Genomic DNA, 18,708 nt, shown 5'->3' with positions numbered 1-18,708 from the left:
CTTAAAAATGGAAAGAACATTGCATATTTAAAAATTTTAAAATGTAGAAATTTAAATGTTTCTACAACCATCTCTCTATTCCCCTCTTCCTCTGTACACAGAGGCACAGTCTCAGCTTATTCTCTACCAGGCAACAGGCAAAAGCCTAAATTACTTGATGGAAGAACTTCACAATGCTTGTAAGCACAGCATTCCCCAGCCTGGCACAACTATTATAGCCTGGCCCCTTAAGGACTGCGGCAGAGACAGCTTGCCCTGCCTCAGTTGCAGACATGTAAAAAAAATATTTCAAGGTCAAATACTAAAGAAGGAGAGGGAAAAGTGTATTTGTTTAGCATAGCCGAAACTGACCCTTAATTCTGTGGTCTTTAAACAAAAATCACTTTTTTTTACATGCTTTGCAAGCTTTAAAGGACAGTGCCTTTCGTTCTAACAGACAATGCCTGATGGAAGGGGAGCATTTCACTGACAGGAGTCCACAGAAAGCAGCCTCCAAGGCTGTCTGGGCAGGATGGCCCCAAAGCCGTGCCCAGGCAGCGCCGTGCGGAGCTGGTCCCTGTCAACACACAGAGGACAGGCACAGCTCTTGCCAGGCAGCCACAGCCCATGGTGGCCAGGCCAGGCTCAGAGACTGCGTGCACAAACTGGACAGCTGTTACAAACACTTGCATTGTGCTGCTCTGCCAATACCTTTCCCTTGGCCTGAGAAGCCGCACCAACACCCTGGCAGGGGTAGCAGCGGGCACTGCATGCTGCTGCCTCTCCAGCCCCAACACCACCCAAACCCCTGTGCTGCCCCAGCCCAGTTCCCTGCACTGGGCACTGCCCCTGCCAAGCTGCCCGAGGAAGAGAAGAGCCAACCGACAACATGAGCTGTTTGAAGGAACAACTTTTTTTTTAATAAAGTGTACAAAGTAGTAAAACTCCTTACACAAGGTGCTGTGACAGCTGTTACAGAGATGATTCGAGCTCCCCCACAGGCCTCATGATGAAACGCCAGAGCATTGGGCGGAGATGAAGGAGATGAATGTGACAGACCCACCTCTCCCTACGAGCTCAGTGCACCTGCCCTCCCCGTCCGACATCCTGCCCCCGGCCAGACCCTGCCCCTCACCTGCCTGGCCGGGTCGCCCTGTGGGCCATTCCCACTGTCCCACACCACGGCATCCCACACACGTTCAACACCAATAACATTGAACCGAGCAACCTGTCCGAGCAGCATGCATACAGAGAGGAAGAGCAAAACACAACCCAACCAAACCCACAACAGTAACAACAACAGAACTTTAAGGCTATGCAAAAACAAAATGAAGCAACATCTTTAAAGCTAGGTAGCAAGTAGCATTTGTGAAACATAAGGCTTGAGGCTTATTGATTCTTCAGAACAGGTTTATTTCTTTTCATTCTTCAACACCAATGTACCATTTTTCCTCCTTTGCTTGAACAGGGTTTTGTCTCCTCCTCAGCCGGGACATTTAGCTCAGGGAGGTGATGTTGGAGCGGCCTCCCGGGGGCGCGACAATGCGCTTGCTCGCTGAGCGCATGCCTTCATCAACCTGGGTACCTGGGATAGGATCAGAGTACAAAGGGAACGGGCAAAGTAAAGTTAAGAGCATCTTCTTCACAGACTGAGCAGTCAGGCAGCCTGGAGTCCTGCCAAGGCCCTCCAGAGGCTATCTACTGCAACCTGCTCCCTCTCCAACTCCAGCAGCAGCTCAGAGCCGCAGTGGCTTTAAAGTCTCTGCAGATGCTTCGTGAACAGACGCAGCAGGAACAGCATCGGATGCTGTGCTGGCCTCCAGGCAGTCTGCCTGGCTGCTCCTGCAAGGTGCAGCTCCAGCCATGCCCTTTAAGGGACACACGGGATCCTGCCCTGCCATGACCCACTCTTGTGCTTACCTTGGTGCAGGCCACCTCTAACTGCCCCTTGCCCCAGGCCAGGGACAGGGACATATGGCCAGCGGCTCTGCCCCCTCCCAGCCCAGGCACAGCACGTACTCACCCGACAGGCTGAATCCAGACTGATGGAGATTCCTGACGGGCGGTGTCTGACGCGTGGGGGACCCCCTGGTTGACCCCGCAGGGGTGCCCCCCTTGGGGGTGGTGGTCAGGTCAAACACAGGTCCGTCATACAAGCCCCGGGGCACAGCATGCACCTCTGCCATCTGTCACCAGAGAGAAGAGGACAGTGACACTTTTCTGAGCCCAGGGAACACCAAGCTCCAGCCATCCACCAGCTCCTCAGTCCCCCTGCAGAAGGATGTCACATTGCTATAGTCCTGCAGCACTGAGGCCTGGCACAGCCCCACTGCCCTGTAAGGTGTGCAGAGCCAGTGCAAGGGGCTATCCCCCAGATGGGGTTTATGCTGCACAAATCAGGGAGGAGAAGGCGATTTTGGCCAATCTCTTCATTTTAAACAGTGTTTCCCTCCAGACCCCTGCTGCAGCAGGACAGGATGAAGAGAGACATTACCACTGCTAACCTTAAGGAGCATCTGTCTCCACCATGGCACATCACTAACACAAAGGGCTCCCTATCCAAGCCTCAGTCATTTTGTATATTCAAAATACACCAGGAATTTGCAGCACTGCTAACAGGGTCCAGCAAGAACAGCAAATGAAAACCAACCAGTTAATAAGAGCAATTTGGGCTACCAATAATCCAACTCTGTCTCGTGGCATCCCCACCTCCTCACCTTCCTCCTGGCTTTGATGCGCTTGTAGACGTAGTCAGGGAAAGGGCTGCTGGGCAGGAATCGTCCGGTCCCCTGGGTCACATGCAGGTTGCCATCCTCCAGCATGATCTTCCCCTGGCATATGACCACCAGTGGGGCCCCACGGAGCTCCATCCCCTCAAAGATGTTGTATTCAGCCACCTGCAGCAACCCCAGGATGATGGTCAGGAGGGACAAAAGCACTGTCTGCCCACTTAGGGTGGGTCAGTCCCCACACCTCACTGCTGGAGTCACCAATGCAGGCAGAAGACACCCCTAAAGCCTTGCACGCTCAGAGGCCTCCTGTAGCTCACTAGCCCCTCACAGTAAAAGCCCACCAGAGTTCCCAACATGAACCAGGACCTGCTGGTTTGAAGCTCAGCGCAAGGAAGAACTCCCAGAGCAGACAAAGCAGACCTAGGCTTGAAGTAAGGCACAAACAAAGCACTGTGGCAATGCCAGGAAAAATATTTGTGCCTGGAAGAGGAACCAAGGTAAGGAGAAATGTGTCTTTCCACCTGCATAGGCCAGGGTCAGGAGAAGAATACTCAAGCAGGGGGAAAAAGCCCCATGTGCCTCGGGCTCATGGACATTCAATCCCTAGTGACAACAGGCACTGCCCAGAGCCTGGGCTCAGTCCCTCCTCCTCAGAGCCAAGCAGGACAGTACCGGGCTCCCAGCAGCCAGGCGACAAAACTACTCACCCGCCACCCTCCAGCGTGCACACACAAGAGCAGAGGACTTACAGACTGATGGGTTTTCGCTGTGATGATTTTTACTGCATCAGGATCCCATATAACCAGATCGCTGTCCGAGCCCACTGCTATTCTCCCTTTTCGTGGATACAGGTTGAAGATTTTGGCAGCATTAGTGCTTGTCACAGCCACAAACTGGTTTTCATCCATCTTTCCAGTGGCCTGCACACACACAAAGAGAGCTAAGTCCATCTATGGGGAAAGGGTGAGTAAGAGCCCTGGGAAGCACCTTCCTCACTCCCACACAAGGTGCCGGCTGGCTGGGCCCAAGCTTCTGAGGCTGATCTTACTAGCTAGAGCCAGACAGACCAAGAACTGGGGGCACAGTTACAGCTTCTGGATGTTCACCCCAAGCCTGCAACCACCACCTCTCCTGCCCCAGCTTGATTTGACTCTCAAAGCCAGAGAGGGAACAAGCTGGGTGCCCAGCTCTACGGGGCAGTAGCACGGGTGTGTGAGATGGCAACCACCTCTTCCCACTCTGCCCCTCCCCTGGCTGGACTCTCACCACGGCCTTGTCCCAGATGACAGACATTCGTTCCTCTACGCCATTGGTTCCCTCTGGGATTGCTGTGAAGTTGTCCTTGCCAATGGCTTTCTGCGCAGTGCTGAAGGTACAGTGGGCACTTCCTGACACCTGCAGGTCACCACTGCAGAGGGGTGGAACAAACCCACTGTCAGGCGTTTGCAGTCAGACAGCAACAGAGACATGATATGGATTTCCTCTGGCCACAAGCAGCCCCCAGCTCAGAATTTTTACTCTGCACCCTCATTTCCACAGTCCCTCAGCCTGAAGACTTCCACCTGCTCAGCCCCTGGGGCAGCTGTGTCACATGGGGGCAAGAGACCTCTGCCATGCTGTGCCACCCACCCGAGCATGCACAGCATCCTGTACAAAAGAAAAGTCAACAGCTCGGGTCCCAGGGAACATGCTGGTCTTTGTGTCAGGCCAGAAGATGTCCTTTCCTACTGGACTCCATTTCTGGCAGTTTGTCAGGTCTGCTTGAGAGAACCCTTCTGCCACAACAGGGAGGAAGAGGCCTCTCTGCTCCAGGGCTGTCTCCCAGTTGCACAAGCCAGCCCTGCACTGTGCACTGCCAGCTCCTGCATGCTGAGGGCTAGCACCGTCCTCCCCCAGCCCACGAAAGCCTGCTGCACTGGGATGGAGGGAGCTGGGACTGCCCAGAAGCAGCTCTCTGCAGGACGCCCAGAAACGCTTCACTGGGGCCTCGTCACCCTCTGCCAAAGGGCACCGGGACGGATGGGATACCCTGACCCATCCTGCTCCTAGGAAAGAGTGAGCTGCCCACAGACAAGGCAGGGCAAGCAGCTGTCCATGGCTCCCTGAACTCATCCAGTGGCTGCTGAGTCCTCAGGTAACGTTGGACAGGCAGCAATTGGAAAGTCACTGCTGCCAGGCCAAAGGAAGCAGAGCAAGGCAGGCCAGCTCCCAGCACTGCCTGCATGAGGCAAGGGGCCTCCAGCACCTCAGCAGTGCAGACAGTGACTCCCCTTGAGGCTGCAAATCTGCTCTAATCCACTGGTAATCTCCACCTTCCTCTGACCATTTCTGCCATATGCCAGATGAACTGTACAGACAGAGGCCCAGAATGATGACACAACATGCTTCCTGCTGGAGACAAACAAGCCATCCAGCCCAGCTGGAACCTCACAGTCTCTCCTCCTGCTGCAGGCTCACAGAAAACGGTATGGCAGAGGTGTCAGGACAGACACCTATGAGCTGCAGGGACCAAGCATTGCTTGTGTCTTCTTTGAGTTCTGGGCTACACTGGAAGTGGAAGGTAAGGAGTAGAAAACCAGTTCAGGAGCTGGGCTCACATTTCCTTGCCACTTGTGAAGACCTGCACCTCCACAATACATCCAGTATGCACTGAGGTGTCTCTTGTTCACTGACAAATGAACACCTCATGCAAAATGCAGGGTAAACTGCATACTCAGACTGCAAATGCACTGGCACTTCTCTTACACCCAGACACAGCATCTCCACTCTGGCACAACCCAGGTTTATCCTAACATGCCCTGCTGGAGACACCTCTTAGTGACTCCTCATCCCTTGTTCATCTTGGTAGAGATGTTTCCAGCATTACCTCAAAGGACATTTCCATTTACAACCCTCTCAGTGTCAGCCATTCCCCTGGCTAACAGATCAGGCAGCACACACACAACTGATGTACAAACATGGCCTGAGAGTGGAGGGGGATGGACACATGGCACACAGACAGGGCAGAAACATTCAGTGTCCTCAGCCACTGCGCTGGCCTTGCCAGTGAGAGAATGGAGTGTAACTGTGAAAGGTCATTGCAAATTGCTGAAGTGCTTTTTTTGTTTGTCTTTGTTTTCACAAAATCCTTTCTTTACCCTCTTGCCTTCAGGATGAAAAAACAACCTGCCATCCCAGCCAGATGTGCAGGAGCTGCTCCTGAAGGTCTCCTGCACTCAGCAGGCTCTGCTGCTGCTCAGCTGTACAGGTGTGTGAATATATCTGCTTTGTATTTGACTGGGGTTCCTAGCAGCCTGTCTAACCTGTAATGCTCTCCGTGCTGGTGCAGCATCCCAATCCAAGCATCCATTCCCCACTTGCCAGCTCGGTGAATCCTTCCGTTGACAAGTCTGTTTTAGCTTGTCCTCGTTTCTCTGTCTTCTTCAGGGCTTTTAAAATGGTTCATGACTACTGGTATTTTTCTCATTAGTGATGTTAAGCTTAACATGTCCTCCCTCCACTCTCGAGGACAAACCAACACGGCTTGGAGTCAGAGCCATTTCACTGCTCAGTTCATTACATACCTACAGTGAAGTGGTTCAGGCTGGACTAACCTTTCTTCCCTACCCAGAGTGCACTTTCTCCTAGCAGTATCCCCAGCAGAGCTGTCGCTCACCTGGCCAGGAGGGAGTTAAGGTAGTCAGGAGTGGTTGGGTCTGGGCTCAGAGGCGGAGAGACCACAAATGCTGCAGCCTTTGCCCAGTTCTTGCTCCAGTAGTGTGTTCCATCAGTCCCCAGACTGGCCGTGATGGGCTCACCAAACACCACAATGCCTGCAGAAGGGCACAGAAAGAACAGTGTTCAGGTGGAGCCCGGTGGCATTCTCTGCTCCACAGCACTACCAACAGCCTGCAATGTCCTGAGAATACCCAGACCCATGCCATCACCATAGGGTCCTCCTGCTCAAGGGCACAAATCCTTCATGCACCAGAATCCCCCTTCACACCTCCTGGGGCAGGGGCACAGAGCCCACTGAACAGAGCCATGCACATGCAGGCACCTGTGGGGCATCTCTGTGCTCCAGCACCACTGATAAAGGGAGCTCCCAGCATCCTGAAAGGGCACCCAAGCACTTCCAAGTGGTGAGCATTTCAAAGGGAGGCCAGAGCAGCACAACCCACCTGCACTGAACAAGCAACCTCATTGAGCCCTTCACAGCTGCAGACAAACTGTGGTGTTTAACACATTGCTCCTACCTGTGCCCCACATATTGATGCTACCTGACTGTCAACAGGAGGTGGCTCCATGTGGCCTAATGCAGTGTCAACCTGCCCTTCACAAGTCAGGCAAACTCCTAAGCTAACTGCTCCCCAGCAGAAGGGGAAGCACTAGACAGCACTTGAAGCACAGTGCTGATCTTGGCAAAACAACCACGAGGACATGAGGACCACATCATCCAGCATCCTGGTGGCAGCACCAGGCTGAGTGCAGCACCAGCTGCCACTCACCTTTTTTTCGGGCTTGTGAGATCAGGTCAGCAGCACTTTTGCTCATCACTTTAGTCACGTAGAGAGGACAGTTGGTCTGGCTGGCAATAGTGATGGCCCGGAAGACAGCTTCTGCTTCCAGCTGCAAGAGAGGATGGCACACAGCTGCAGAGGAGCACTGGCTGGGCAGGGACGAGCCCCTGCTACTCCCAACACATCTCTGATTGCTGCGGACACCCTGTGCCCTCGCTTTTACCCCTGACTCCCCCAGGGCAGTTTCATCAGGCAGACCTGAGGGGGGATGGCCCAAAGGCAGGCTACAGCAGCACGATGCCTGGCACAGCAGCACTGTCTGAGCCCTGCGCAGGGGCCAGCAGAGCTGCATCTGCTGTTCTTTCCACTGCCTGGTTCCAGCTCTCATGGCAGCCCAAGGAGCCCAGGGGCTGCTGCCCAGCCCCGCTTGCAGGCTGCTGCCAGGGCGCGGCAAGGTCCACCCTTCCACAGCACTCCCCTGCTCCAGGCCGTCCTACAGCTGCAGCAGGTTTCACCAGATGTCCCCTGTCACCCCCATGGCAGGGTGCAGAGGGCTGCACGCTGGCTGGCAGCCTGTGTCTGAGGCCTGGCCATCCAGCAGTGCAGCTTCTGCTTGCCCCAGCCTGCTGACAGCTGCCCCATCTCACTGTCCTGCTGTTAGTGGAGGGTAGGTTTCCGCCAGGAGGGATATCTTTGGACCATTACATCAGCCTGTGCCCAGCCTGAGCTCAGCCCCAGAGCTCTCCAAGTGTTTGCTCCATTTGGCTTCAAGTGTTGGCTTGAGAAAGTTCAAAACAGAAGCCTTAAAAAGACACAATTAGCCAGCCCCCAGGGCAATGCCTGGGACCATGCCAGCCGAAATGTCCCAGGGCAGAGAAGCAGAGCACTGCATCCAGACACACATGCACTTCTCTCATACTTCTGCAGATCTATTTGCTGTACAGTGAAAATAGGTTTTTCTCTTCTTAAAGACTCTTAAAACAGAAATTAAGGTGAGAAGTGATTTTTTATCACCATACTTAGGGCTGCAGTAGTTGATGGGGTTTAACACGTGGACAGGAGCAAACAGCCATCGCTGCACACCCTCAGAGCAGGTTACCATCTGGAGCTGCATCATCCTGCCCTGCCAAGTCACCACCATCCCCTGACAGAAGAACATGCCTTTAACCCCCACTGAGGTCCCTCCAGGACAGAGAAGACCCACAGAGCCACAGAGCACTCTCCTAATGCTTTGCCATCTGTCTGCAGGCTTTATGTGGTAGCAGGGTCATTTGTGCTCCACCTAACATTTTCCAAGGAAGAGTATATTCTGGAAGAAGGACACTTTATTTTCAAAGGCAATGAGATCTGAATTTGGCTGAATGCATAATATCCACAGCCTTGCACTGTTCTCATTTGCCTTATACTTTAATGGCATTTCAAGATCAAACACCTAACAATGTTTTACTGGCTTTGGATGAGATCTGCACTGTGTATGGTAACAGGACAGTTCTCAAATCTGGGCACTACCACAGCTTCCCGTAATTGCACTTCAGCTTGCCAACTAGTGGCAACAGGTTAGAGTCATAAAAATAAGAGGGACTCTGAGCTACTGTGTTTGACACTGAGACTCTTCCCTGTACAGGAAAATGCTTTATACTCTTGTATTTCAAAGGGAGTAAGTACTATTATTACACTAGGCCATTTATGTTGCTAGTAGCCCAAACACAGCCAACTTCCTACACTTTTAATTTAAGCCAACTGATTTTATTTCAGAAGGACCTCAAGTACAAATCTGTCCCTGTGCTTCCCTGCTTAACTTTGCTACTGTACCAAATTCCTATTGTTTTCTTCTTTCACATGCTGTGGGAAGTCAAAGTACCTCTCAGCAGGGAGTTATGTGAAGGGAACCTATCTAAAATTAGACTCAACTTATATTAATGGACCAAACAGAAAAATCCATACAAGCTAAAATTAGAAGTAATCTCATTAGTGTTCTGACAATGAATTGTAACCAGAGAATTCCCCTTCTCTTTCCCTCCCACTCCTTCAAACAGTGGCTTCGTCCGTCTGCCTCTGAAGCACACTTTGGAGACTAAGCAAATATAAAGGAGGAAAAGGCTGGAATCTGTCAGCACTTAGACGTGAACAGTGAATTCTAAAACACGTCAGTAGATTCTTCTTAGGCTTCTTTCTCACACCTGTGGAGTCACCTACATAAGACAAATGCCCCCAAAGCAGCCTCAAAGACTGCTACAGCCATACAGAGATTTTGGTTGATTGATTCCTCTCTGTGAGACTCAGAACCAGGGCTTCTGTCTCTGCTGGGCAACTCAAGCACAACTAAGAAATGTCTGTCACAAACATGCATCTTGCTCTTTCCTGGGCTGCTGATGAAACAGACAGCAGTGCCTGTAAAAATGGATACCCCTGGACATACACACACTCTCCCCTGCCCTGATGCTTGCTTGGCCCCACTGAACACACTGAGCCCTTCTGTGACTGGGAAAACTCTTCAGTGAAGCAAGGCTGAGCTGTCCTCTGATCTTACCTCCTCAGGTCTGCTCAGCACATGGCCTTCAGGGCCTGTTATTCCCATCTCCAACATCCTGGCTTGTTCCTAGGACATCAAAAGAGCAGAGCGATATTACAGGACTGAAACTATCGACCACAAAAAAGCAGATCCCTTCTGTGTCAAGCCCTTCCCTCAGGACCATCAACACCTTATGCCCTGTGGGACCACCAAGCATGGGGAGAGGCTGCTGTACCCTCAAGGGATTTGAAAGAGAAGGAGGGAACATGGGGCAATGGGAGGGCAGGCACTGAGTTAAACCAACTTCAGTGAAACAAGAACAATGTGGCAACAAAACAGGGCTACAAAACTCCCAATCCTCTCCAGTTCCCAGGTCTGTGAAGTGCTACTAATTAGTAATTTTGGGGCATTTTATGATTAGGCAGGTGCTAAAATAAAGATAAGCTCTGGCCAATACAATTCCTCAGACCACTCAGTTCTCATGTGAAGGAGCCATCCAACTGTGCACTGCAGCTCTAAAAAGTCCAAACAAAAACTAATTCTTGTAGTCTGAAAAGATGCTCAAAGAATGACTTCTTGGTTCATGCTCCTTCAACTCCCAAGAACAAGAGAGAGAAAAAACCAAATAGTTGTAGAGCTTAACTGAGCAATGTCTTCTGCGTCCTAATGAGAACTGAAAACATTTGGACCTTCTGTCAACCAGCACCAATTACAGCACAGCAGGCCAATACACACTACCCACTTGATCACTCAACCATGTCCCTCAGAACATCTGCCCTGTAAATCCAGCTTCATTAGCTACCTGTTTGCTTACAGGGAGAAAATCTCTCTTGCCAAGGCAGTTCTCAATGGACTTTACCTCTCCTGGTTTGTTATGTGCAAGGCAAAGGTCTCTGCCTCTCCTCACTGAAGGCAGCTACAGCAAACATATCCTACTTGATGGACACTCACTTCCATTTAGGTAATTGCTAATGCACTATTTCACATTCGCTTATGCACACGATATTCACAACAAAAAATCTTGCCAACTTTGATATTGCTGCTGAACAGCAAAGATATCACCTTGCACAAGATGTCCACCTTCAGAGCCATTTTACTAATGCCCCACATCAAATCTCCCTGATACACATTTCTACTTCTTGTATACCAGAAGTAGTTAGTTACCTGTGCAATTATATCCCCATTTTCTGCATGAACTTGAGCTATGGCACCCAGCTCTGCCAGGCAGCTGAAAATCTCATACAGCTAAAAGAGAGACAAGAAATTATTAGTGAGCAGGCTGCCCAGGGCCCTGGCACCCCTCATGCCCTTCGACCCACGGCCCTGGCAGCAGCAGGACCCAGTGTAGCCATGCCAGGCAGAGCTCCGGCTGTGCAGGGACCGGCTCTCTGAAGAACAGAGTCACCAGCAGATGTTCCTGGTGATCTCCACACTAGACCTGTGTCTCCACCTGCAGTGCAGGAGCCCAGCCAGGCAGCCAGGGTAGAGGGGAGCAGCAGCAAGGACTGGCCAGGGGCAATAGGTACCAGCCTTATGAGCTGCCCCACGCCCACCATGGCTCTCACCCTGCACTGCTCCTTGAATCAACACAACCATGGCGGTGCAGGGGGGTCTCACCTCAGTGTTGGACATCTGGTACAAATCCTTGTAGGCCATGTACACCATGAAGGAGTTAACACCTGGGGCAGGGCAGAGAGGAGAGAGAGCTGAGCTGGGTAGGTCAGGCTGCCTGCTCTGGCCACCCTCCCCACAGCCGCCCTGCGGGCACAGAACCCTGCAGGCGCCCAGCAGCGCAGCCGCCTCTCGCCCTGCCTGGCCGGGGACAGGGAGGCGCAGCACACAGACCTTTCTCCTGGACCATGGCGTGCAGCTCCTGCCGGACGCGGTCGCTCCAGCGAGGGATGTCCACGTGCAGGGCGTAGTCGCAGCAGGCCTTGCCGTCCGCCCACTCCCGCCACCGCTCCAGCGCCTCGGCCAGGCTGCACTCGGGCTCCGGCACCACATGATCAACTGCAGGCACAGCAAGCAAGGGCTGCCCAAGGGCTCCCAGCCCACCGCCCACGCGGGCCTCTTCAGCAGCTTCAGGGCAGCTCACCTCCACAGCGTGCCTCGGCTCCTCAATGCATTTATTGGCAGGGAAGTGCACAGAGCCTTTGTGTAATGGCCTCTGGCACAGGATCAGGGGTTTTTACACGCTTCTGCTGAGAAACTGTCTGAAAGCTGTCCCCATCCCCACTCCCACCCCATTAGCACACAGCCTCCTGCCACACTGCAACACTAATGCACCTTTAATTGCACAGCATGGAATCTCCACACTTTGCCACAGACCATTTCACAAAACTTTGTGGGTTTTTTTTGGCATAGAGGAAGGAAAAATGGTGGGGGGAGGACAAGGAACTCAGTCCTTTATTGGAAGGATCAAACCTTGCTCCTGCATCCCAAGAAACCCTGCAGTGCACACAACTGTAATCACTGCACAGGACAACACCTGGACCTCAAACCAGTGCACAGCCATAGCATCCTCCAGAAAAGGACCTCAGAATTGCCTTTCCTTTTTCGTTAGCACTGTTTATTTTTGAGCAGTGTGCGATGCCAACATACTGCTCTGTTCCTCTGCTCAGAGCCATCTGAGCACCATGCTGCCCTACTGTTATTTAACAGAGAAGTTATGCCATTGCTCCTTTTTGAGGCTCCCAGAGGCAAGAGTGGCTGCAGACAAGCACTGCAGAACACAGAATCTCCAAGGCTAAGGGGTCCTATGCACATCTCCTGTCCTATCATTTCATCATTACTAAGGATCAAAAGATTCATCCCAATCCTTACTCCCTAGACTGCACTGACAGAGATCACAGAAAATATGAACACACTGTCATGGGCTTTGAAAACACAGAAGACTGAGAAAAGTACACTAAAAAATAAAGAACTGGGTGATCTTGCAAGAATACTGGGGGGTGTCATGCACAGGCCATGCCTACTGCACTTACTAATCATGGTGGTTCCACCAGCCAGAGCTGCTTTTGTTCCTTGGAAGAAATCATCCACAGAGGTCATTCCCTTGTATGGCATCTGCAGGCGAGTGTGGACATCAATTCCTCCAGGGATCACCATCTTCCCATTGGCTTCTATGGTTTTGACCCCTCCAGGAACAATCAGGTTGTCTCCGATCTGCCTGATAAGATCACACCAAGATACTCTCACAAAGGAAAACCTGCCACAACTTAACTTCTGAACAGCTCAGCCAGGGACTGCCAGGGCAGCTCCGTGCCAGCAGGAACCCCCCACTCTGGGAACACCCCCAGACCCAGGCTCACTGCACTCTGCAGCAACATACAGCATTGTCTGGCTTGCTCACACCTATGCTGTGCTCAGCTCAGGGGTGGCTGCCATCTGCCCAGCTGCTCTGCAGGTGACTCGGATGGCACTTGCTGCCCGGGGCACACACTGGGTTGGGGTAGCTGGGGAGCATGGTCTGATGGTGATCCCTGCAGAGCGTGGTGAGAACCTGCCTAGGACACCTCATCCCACGCAGGCTCAGGAAACAGGCTGCAGCATGCATTTCAGCATAGCAGCTCTAACTGCTCACCCAGGGTGCATGCCCACAAAACCCAACACCAGCCCTGCTTCCAAGTGAGCTACACCCCTAATTTCTCCTGTCTCCCGTCCTTCTGCCCACCTTAAGTAAGGATCAAGTCTGAGCTTACTTACAGATAAAGATGATTTCCACTGTAATGCCACAGCTGCTAGACCAGCTCAGGGCTTATTAGGGACTTGCAATGCTGCTCACAGCACAAAGTCCCAAGAGTGAAGGGACTCCTGGGAGCTGGGAAATAGCTCAGCAAGCGCCCAGCTAGACCGGCTGCAGCCTGCTGGGCTCATGGCACAGCCGGCACGCTCTGGGCTCACCACCTTCCCAAGAAATGCACGGTCCCCCCTCTCACCTTGTCTCTTCTGCGACCCTGAAGGACAGCTTTGCTATCAGCAGGGCCTCACTGTAGTTAAGGCAGCTAAAATCACAAGTACCTAAAAATGTCTTCTGAAAACAGGAAATCTAGAGAGTTCCAGCATAAATGCGCCAGTAACCTAATACACAACTACAGTGCTCTGGGTCCTGTCCTGTTTGAGCACAACCTGACATATCCGGCCCTCCTGCAGGCCAAGTTACCTGAACCTCAGCATTCCCTTTTTCAGCCCCTGTTCCCTCAACCCCTTTATGTGTCCATATGTTCAACTCAGCCTTCAAATCTCTTCCTTAAAGGTTAACTTTAAAGTTGGTTTTAGTGGAAAACTTCTGATTTCCTTGGCACACTGGGGAGGTAAAAATGAGAAACAAATTCCATTTTTGTATTTCATTCAAGCTGAGTCACTTTGCAGGTTTTTTTTTCCATAGTGTAACAAAAATTCTGTGGACAGAACTGCTCACTTTACTGTCCTCACAGCAATAAATCAGCAGCTCTTCCCACTGCTTTTATGGAGATGAATCCATCACTAAAGGTTTTTAATTGCTTACTGTATTCTTCGCAGAATTCACTTGTAAGAGCATTTAGCTCCCAAGGCAGTGAAATTCTGTGGCCTCCAGGCTGTAGATGAGGCTCAGTGATTTGCCCACGAATACTCAGAAAGCATGCACCACAGCAACACCAGAAGCTGGCTCTGATCCCTGCCTGTGTACAAGCACTTGTCGATCACAAATGGTCTTGTCCACCAGATAAAAATACATTCACACTTCTCAAAGTATTTATCTGATGGTGGATATTTAGCATCTACCACCCTGGTAAGGGTGGATAAATAACTGCTACCATAGAGCAAGCAATGCCTTTTCAAATCTCAGGGCTATAAATATCATGGTTCTTTCACTTCACCCAGTGTGGAGCACAATTCCTTTGCCAAGTTTGAATGGCAAACTTTAAACAAGTGAGCTATTCCTGCAGCTCTGAGACAGACACGGAGAAGCCGGGGGAACCCAGAGGTTTCCCTGCAATTCCTGGAAATCTCAAGGATGCAGATGACTTGCAGCACAGCACTATCCTTGTAAGTACTAACAAACAGCATCTTGTGTGGGGTCATTCATGCTAATACAGTTAACACAGGGCAAAAGAGAAGTCAAAGATAAACCTTGTTCCTGGTGCAATTAGAAACAACTTTGCTGTACAATGGACGCAGTATCACGATCCCACAAGCCTGACAGCAATTCAGTCACTGGAACTCCTCTGAGAACACATGAGACAATCACATATGTGCTTACACACACTGCAGAGAGTTGAGCCTCTGAATAGAGAGGGTTATCAGGCTTTACTGCCCGGCAAGTTGGGCACATACCACATCCACTAAAAGCCAATAACCACCCAACCTGAAGCCAGTTTAAAAGGAGATGAAGATGATAGAAATCAAATACTCACTTTATGAGGCCATCCTCCACATAAATGTCAGCATAGAATGACTGGTCATCATTGACTATTCGCCCTCCTTTAATAAGGAGACGATCACTCTGAAAAGGGAAGAGCACAGCAGCTGTCAGTAGCACATAACACACATGCTTCGTTCACTTTTGACTGAGAGGGTGGTTACATACTGGAACAGGTTGCCCAGGGAGGTTATGGATGTCCCAATGCTGGTGGTATTCAAAGCTGGGTTGGTTAAGTCCTTGAGCAACCTGATCTAGTGGGAAGTGTCCCACGAGAGGGGGTTTGGACTACATGATCTTTTAAGGTCCATTCCGACCCCTTAAAATATTATGATTTTATGATTCTCAGCACGCTGTACAGGTGCTCTCCCACTGCTCACCTCAACCACCGATGCTGCAGAAAGGTCACTGGACCTGTGTCAACACTCCAAACAACACTACAAGAGCAAGGATTGAAAACGTCATACTCCTAAAGATGTTTCTAAGTGGGAGAAGGGCTGCCAGAAACACCACCGAGGCAGACTGAGCACAGGGGAGAGTCACTGGGGACACAGCAAATATGCTTCCCTAAAATATAGAGAGAAGTCAAAAGCTTCCTATGCTGGGACATTATGCACATTACTTGGCAGCCAGCATGAGCCACAGATCAGCATTTAGAGCAAGTTTGTACTAAGGGCATGTCTCTAATGACACCATGTAAAATAAGTTGCATTAAAGAAGACAAGTTACTCTCTCCTCTGTTACCACCTTGCAAAAACCACCAACAGGACAGGCAATCAGCTGTTAATCTGCCACTCTCCTGCTGTGCTTGGGATAATGCTTCTGAGGCATTTCACAGGTCTATACAAAAACCAGGAGGCACTGGACTGCACTCCAACCTCATGATTTACCATCTCTTCTCTTCTCCTTTCTATTGACCAAAATGGCCAGCAGCCTTCTCCAAAGGAGCACAGCCAGACGCCAGAGGAACACCCCAACCAGAACTGTCCTTATGCTCTTCCTGCATTCACACTTTTGGACCAGACAACTCAGCATACACTGATGGGAGAGGATGGGCACTGTCCTGTGGAAAACAGACCCTGTCCAGAGGAACTGGGATGGCTGAGGTCCTGCTCTTCTACCTACCTCCACCTGCACAAGGCTGCACAAGCAGCTGCAGGCAGTGAGGGCAACCACTGATGTCCATATCTGCGTGATTCAGCGACACAGCTAATGTGTGCAGAAACATGTTGCTACCACTGCTTAAAACACCTCCAACAACTCTTCAGCTCTTAACCACCCCTTACGTTCCTCTCTGTTACCCCTGCTGCCCACAGCCCAGGTTCTGGCACGTAAATACATTCCCTTTCCACAGTCTGAGCCTGGACAAGGCCACCAGAGCCTTCAGCGGGGCTCACATGCCAGCCTCACCTTGTGACGCTCTGGCAATGGTTAACTGCTCTGCAGGCAAATGGTTTGCTCTCCACGCGCTACCCCTGGGGCCATTTCCGAAGTATCGCCACCATAGTGGGAATTTGCACCCTTCTGTCAACAGAAGGATGCAAAGAATACTCCTGCATCCCGGCAGCAGCCCAACGCCAGACCCCGGTGCGTTATTCAGCAAATCCCACATGGACACCAGCGGAGACAAAGGAACGGGGAAAGAGGAACCCCGGCCGCTGCTCGCCGCCGCAGCCAAGCCCAGCCAGCCCAGCGTTACCAGCTCGCCAGCACACGCCGGGACGACAGGCTGGGGAGGCGGCCCCGCGTCACGGCCCCGCCGCAGCCGCCCGCTGCCCCGCACAGGCCCGGGCTGCCCCGCACACGGCTGGGGAGCGGCCCCGCACACGGCTGGGGAGCGGCCCCGCACACGGCCCGAGCTGCCCCGCACACGGCCGGGGAGGGGCCCCGCACACGGCCCGGGCTGCCCCGCACACGGCCGGGGAGCGGCCCCGCACACGGCCGGGGAGCGGCCCCGCACACGGCTGGGGAGCGGCTCCACCCGCCCCACACACGGCCGGGGAGCGGTCCCGCACACGGCCCGGGCTGCCCCGCACACGGCCGGGGGCGGCCCCACCCCCCCCGCACTCGGCCCGGGCTGCCCCGCACACGGCCCGGGAGCGGCCCCGCACACGGCCCCGCCCGCCCCGCACTCGGCCCCGCTGCCCGCACACGGCCGGGGAGCGGCTCCACCCGCCCCGCACTCGGCCCCGCTGCCCCGCACACGGCCGGGGAGCGGCTCCACCCGCCCCGCACACGGCCCGGGCTGCCCCGCACACGGCCGGGGAGCGGCTCCACCCGCCCCGCACACGGCCCCGCTGCCCCGCACACGGCCGGCACCCCGGCAAGGGGATCTCACCCTCCCCGCCAGCACAGTCCAAGGGAGCCTCTCCTGCTCCCTCACCAGGAAAAGAGCTCAGCTGAGCTGCTCCCGGCTCTCCTGCCACTCACCGTCCCCTCCAACAAGCAGAGCCGGGGTCAGCCCCGCTTCTTCCCCGACCCCAGCTGGCACATCGGGCAGAGGAGTGCCCAAACTGTGCTAAGGGGGGCCTGGAAGCGAGGGCATGCCACAGCCCTCCATGCACAGCTCCTTCGACATGCTGCACTCCATGAGCACACAGAGATCCTGATCTTGACCGGCGACCTAGGGACGTCTCAGGAGCAGCTGGAGCACAAGGACAGCCGGCGTGCACTGGCTGGGCAGCCCCAGGTGCTTGGGCCAGAGCACAGCTGTGCCACGCCTCTGCCCATGGGGCACATGCTGGGCGCTGCTCAGCTTTGGGGCTGAGGGCCCTGAGCACAGACTCACTAACAAAAAAAAATCTCCCCGCCCAAATCCACTAACAGCCCTCCATTTTTTTTGTCTTGCCCTCTCCAACTTGCTTTCCTGAATTCCTGGAGCTGGTTCTCACTAGAGTGCGGGAACATCAGCAAATACTGATGCTGGCCTGCCCTTCCCTGCACATCAAGTGGAGGAAGCCAAGGCAGTCAGGCAGAGGCAGCACAGGTGCAGGAGACTGTCCCATTGGCAATTACTAAATAAAGTGTTAATTTTGAGCTCAAGAAATATGCCTGCTCCACACTCACAAGAGGTCATTCTGTGGTAGATGTGAAGGGCTGCTCAGTGCTGTCAGTACACAAAACTGAGAGATCCACAGTGGCTGAAGCACAAACAAGGCATCCATTCAGGAGATCAGGCACTGCTAGAACCCACCGTGCCCACCCGACAGCAAAGGGACTGCACCAGCACCCACCCACTGACTGCATGGAAACAAATGCAACTAAATCGAATAAGGAAAATCCAAATGACATGCCTACAGGCTCTGGCACCGTTCAGGAGTGCACCCAGGTGACAAGAGGCAGGGAAAGAAGAAAGGAAGAGAATGAAGCACTTATGAGGAAATGAGTCTGAGTTAACAGCTAGGCTTCTTCAGTGCATGCTCCAGAGCAGCCCCAGACCACAATAAATGCACTGTTCCCATAGCAGGTCTCACTGTGCCTGCGGACACTGCCTCCAAAGCAGCCAGGGACAGCTCCTCTGCCACCGCTGTGGTGCCTTCAGGCACAAGAGACGCCTACGAGGCCGAGCCTGGAGCTCTCCCTCCA

General features: G+C 52.9%; 1 protein-coding gene across 3 annotated transcripts in view; it reads right to left on the bottom strand.

Annotated features, from left to right (window-relative positions):
* Positions 1-874: 874 nt before the first annotated feature.
* The window catches only part of DPYSL3 (dihydropyrimidinase like 3), a 28,651-nt gene continuing 10,817 nt past the window's right edge, over positions 875-18,708 (bottom strand). For all 3 annotated transcript variants that reach the window (XM_064724742.1, XM_064724744.1, XM_064724743.1), the window contains exons 2-14: positions 15,119-15,207; positions 12,707-12,891; positions 11,568-11,732; positions 11,340-11,401; positions 10,887-10,967; positions 9,741-9,809; positions 7,199-7,319; positions 6,367-6,523; positions 3,978-4,119; positions 3,461-3,631; positions 2,697-2,876; positions 2,003-2,165; positions 875-1,564 (exon numbers count right to left, since the gene is read on the bottom strand). In XM_064724742.1, the coding sequence (XP_064580812.1) occupies positions 1,476-1,564; positions 2,003-2,165; positions 2,697-2,876; positions 3,461-3,631; positions 3,978-4,119; positions 6,367-6,523; positions 7,199-7,319; positions 9,741-9,809; positions 10,887-10,967; positions 11,340-11,401; positions 11,568-11,732; positions 12,707-12,891; positions 15,119-15,207 (1,674 nt within the window). In that variant the 3' untranslated portion in view covers positions 875-1,475. The remainder of the gene's footprint in view (positions 1,565-2,002; positions 2,166-2,696; positions 2,877-3,460; positions 3,632-3,977; positions 4,120-6,366; positions 6,524-7,198; positions 7,320-9,740; positions 9,810-10,886; positions 10,968-11,339; positions 11,402-11,567; positions 11,733-12,706; positions 12,892-15,118; positions 15,208-18,708) is intronic.

The sequence above is a fragment of the Zonotrichia leucophrys genome, chromosome 13, assembly GCF_028769735.1.
Source record: "Zonotrichia leucophrys gambelii isolate GWCS_2022_RI chromosome 13, RI_Zleu_2.0, whole genome shotgun sequence".
NCBI lineage: Eukaryota > Metazoa > Chordata > Aves > Passeriformes > Passerellidae > Zonotrichia > Zonotrichia leucophrys.
The sequence above is the reverse complement of the archived record's forward strand: the minus strand, read 5'-3'. Positions and strand labels throughout refer to the sequence as shown.